Source organism: Salvia hispanica, chromosome 1 (assembly GCF_023119035.1).
Source record: "Salvia hispanica cultivar TCC Black 2014 chromosome 1, UniMelb_Shisp_WGS_1.0, whole genome shotgun sequence".
In the NCBI taxonomy this organism is placed as follows: Eukaryota; Viridiplantae; Streptophyta; class Magnoliopsida; order Lamiales; family Lamiaceae; genus Salvia; species Salvia hispanica.
In genome coordinates this window covers 9349119-9351790 of record NC_062965.1, presented here as the reverse complement: position 1 = coordinate 9351790, position 2672 = coordinate 9349119, and the positions used below count along the sequence as shown (strand labels likewise).

The following is a 2672-nucleotide window of genomic DNA, read 5'->3' as shown; positions in this document are numbered from 1 at the left end:
GTTAGTTCAACTTCAATTGAATGCAATTACCAATTACTCCCTCCGTTCCAGATTTATAGTCACATTTTTCCATAAAAGTCCATCCCACATTTATAGTCACATTTAGAATTTTTCATATTTGGACTTAAAATTTTACCCCATTATTCACTAAAATTACACTCAAATGTCATTATCTACATTAAAATAAATCAAAATAAAAATAAAAAACCAAAAAGTCAAAAAGGGACCCACCTTCAACCAACTCACTTAATTTATTACGCACTCCATCATCTCACTTCATTTATTACACACTCCATCATCTCACTCCACCATCTCATTTCATTTGTTACACACTCCACCTCTCATTTCATTAATTACACACTCCACCAATTCCTTAAAACCCGTGATATAACTAAATGTGACTATAAATCTGGGACGGAGGGAGTAGTGTGCCAAGCAATATGTAATAAATAACATAGCAATCTAGTATTATTACATAACAGAGTATATATAGCAAGAATAACTTAACACAAATGGATTCAATATTAATATCGTAACAGATCAAACAAAACTCATCTGAACACCCAAAATAATCGAGCAATACTCATTATCTAAATTCATGAGAAACAAAATCACTCGATTTCACAATTAATACTACACTACATTCATTAGAAACAAAATCAGTAGGTTCATAATTAAAAAAACCTAAATTCACAGTCTACAACATGCAATTTCAACACAAATCGAAAAAGACTCATCTGAACACCTAAGAAACTAATAATACTCGTCGTGTAAGTTCATAAGAAACAAAATCATTAAGTTTGTTATGAATCGAACAATACACATCAAAACACATAGAAAAATTTATCATCTACAACATGTAATTGTCCACCTTCTGGAAAAATCTCCAAATCAAAATTGATAATCGAGTCGCTTGGCATATCATCTTCAATTTGGACTGAAGAAATGCATAATCGGGTGAATATAGAATTGGGAATCAGAACTGAAGAACGAATAAGGTAAGTGTGTGAATATGGTGTTGAGATGGAATTGATTTTGCGGAAGGAATAGCGTGTTAGAGCATGAATAACGCATAGGGGCCGGGCCGCAACTCGCGAGTCCCGGCCCGTGTTCAGCGTTGGATGGTGTTGCGGCTCGGCCCGGGCCGGTCCCGAGGACGCAGTTGCGTCCCGGGGCCTCTCCCTCCGTCACGTCCAGGCCGGCGTTATCCATGCCCGGGCCGCATCGGTTGCGGCCCATCCCGGCGTTAATTGTGTTCGGGCCGGGCCGCAAGTCCCCACCGAATTTTTTTTTTTTGGTTTTCTATTTATACACTATATTTACTCATTTTTTGTAACTCTTCCACACAAACTCTCACTTCTCTCTCAATCCTCTAGCATTTCAAGACTTCTTGAGTTCTATGGATTTGTTTAACAGCGACCAACGCCAAATGGACGATTTCGTGAACTCCCAGAACTGGCAAGTGCCGCCGACACCCGATCCAGATGCAACACCTAGTCCCGGGCTGCCTACCAATGTAGACATGGAATCGCCGGTTAGCACTGATGAGTACGATATCAGCGATATGGAGCCAGCTCCACGGAGGGGCAAGGGCAAGGTTGCCGATGAGGATGGGCCGAAGAAGTACAGTCCGCAGGAGACAATGTGGCTGGCCAAGAACTACGTCGACGTCTCCGAGGACGCTGTGATCGGTAACCAGCAAAGCGGCAAAGCGTTCTGGCAGCGGATTGCGGATAAGTACAACGCTGGTCGACCCGAAGGCTCGTTCGAGCGTACCTACGTGAAGCTACGCAAGCATTGGGGTCGGGTGCAGAAGGAGATTAACAAGTGGAATGGCAAGTGGACTAACGTAGTCCGGATGTGGCCGAGCGGGCACAGCGAGATGGACCTTGTGGACAAGGCCAAGGCAGATTTCTTCGCTGACGGGAAGAAGCACTTCAAGTACTTCGACGTTTGGAAGCTTGTCGAGAAGAGCCCGAAGTACACTGGTGGGGCTGAAGCGGCGGCGAAGAGAACCAAAGTCGCCGCCGGACACTACACTTCAAGCGAAGGAGGTCCGCCAATCGACCTCAACGTGACAGACGATGACTTCTTCCTCTCATCTCCTGGTACTGAAAGCCGTCCGATGGGCACAAAGGCGGCAAAGAGGAAAGCAAAGGGGAAGGCAACTGCGAGCTACTCCGCTATGCCGCCGCCGCCACCCAATCCTTCCTTGGACAAGATATCAGACTCTATGTCGGATATGAGTATTACGTTGCGGATGGGCCAGCTGACGGAGTTGACATCGAGGGATACCTCGAGAATGTCGGAGTACGAGCTCGAATTGCACCGTGAGATGATCGAATACCTTCGCGCACAAATGAAGAAAAAGTAGTTCTTTTTTCTAGGATTTGTAATTTTCTTGTTTCTAGGTTTGGTAATTTTCTTTCTCTAGGATTGGTAATTTTTTTTTCTAGGATTTGTAATTTTCTTTTCTTATTTTCTGACTGAACAATAAATTTTCCCGGTTTTAATTGTTCAACGTATTCTATTTTACGATTAAAATATGTTGTGAATAGTGCAGATGAATAGTTGTGGCCTGAGTTGTGGCCCGAGTTGTGGCCTGCGGTGTTAATGGAGTTGTGGCCTGGAACCCCTAATTTGAGGGAATGATGACGTGGAGGGGACTTGCG

At 43.8% G+C, this 2672-nt stretch overlaps 1 protein-coding gene across 1 annotated transcript; it reads left to right on the top strand.

Annotated features, from left to right (window-relative positions):
* Positions 1-1399: 1399 nt before the first annotated feature.
* LOC125186697 lies at positions 1400-2374 on the top strand. The gene has a single exon (XM_048083116.1). The coding sequence runs from the start codon at positions 1400-1402 to the stop codon at positions 2372-2374; it is 975 nt and encodes a 324-aa protein (XP_047939073.1).
* Positions 2375-2672: the final 298 nt, after the last annotated feature.

What these genes read in the sequence shown, in the direction of transcription:
- LOC125186697 (XM_048083116.1), top strand. Translation starts at nt 1,400, where the DNA reads ATGGATTTGTTTAACAGCGACCAACGCCAAATGGACGATTTCGTGAAC.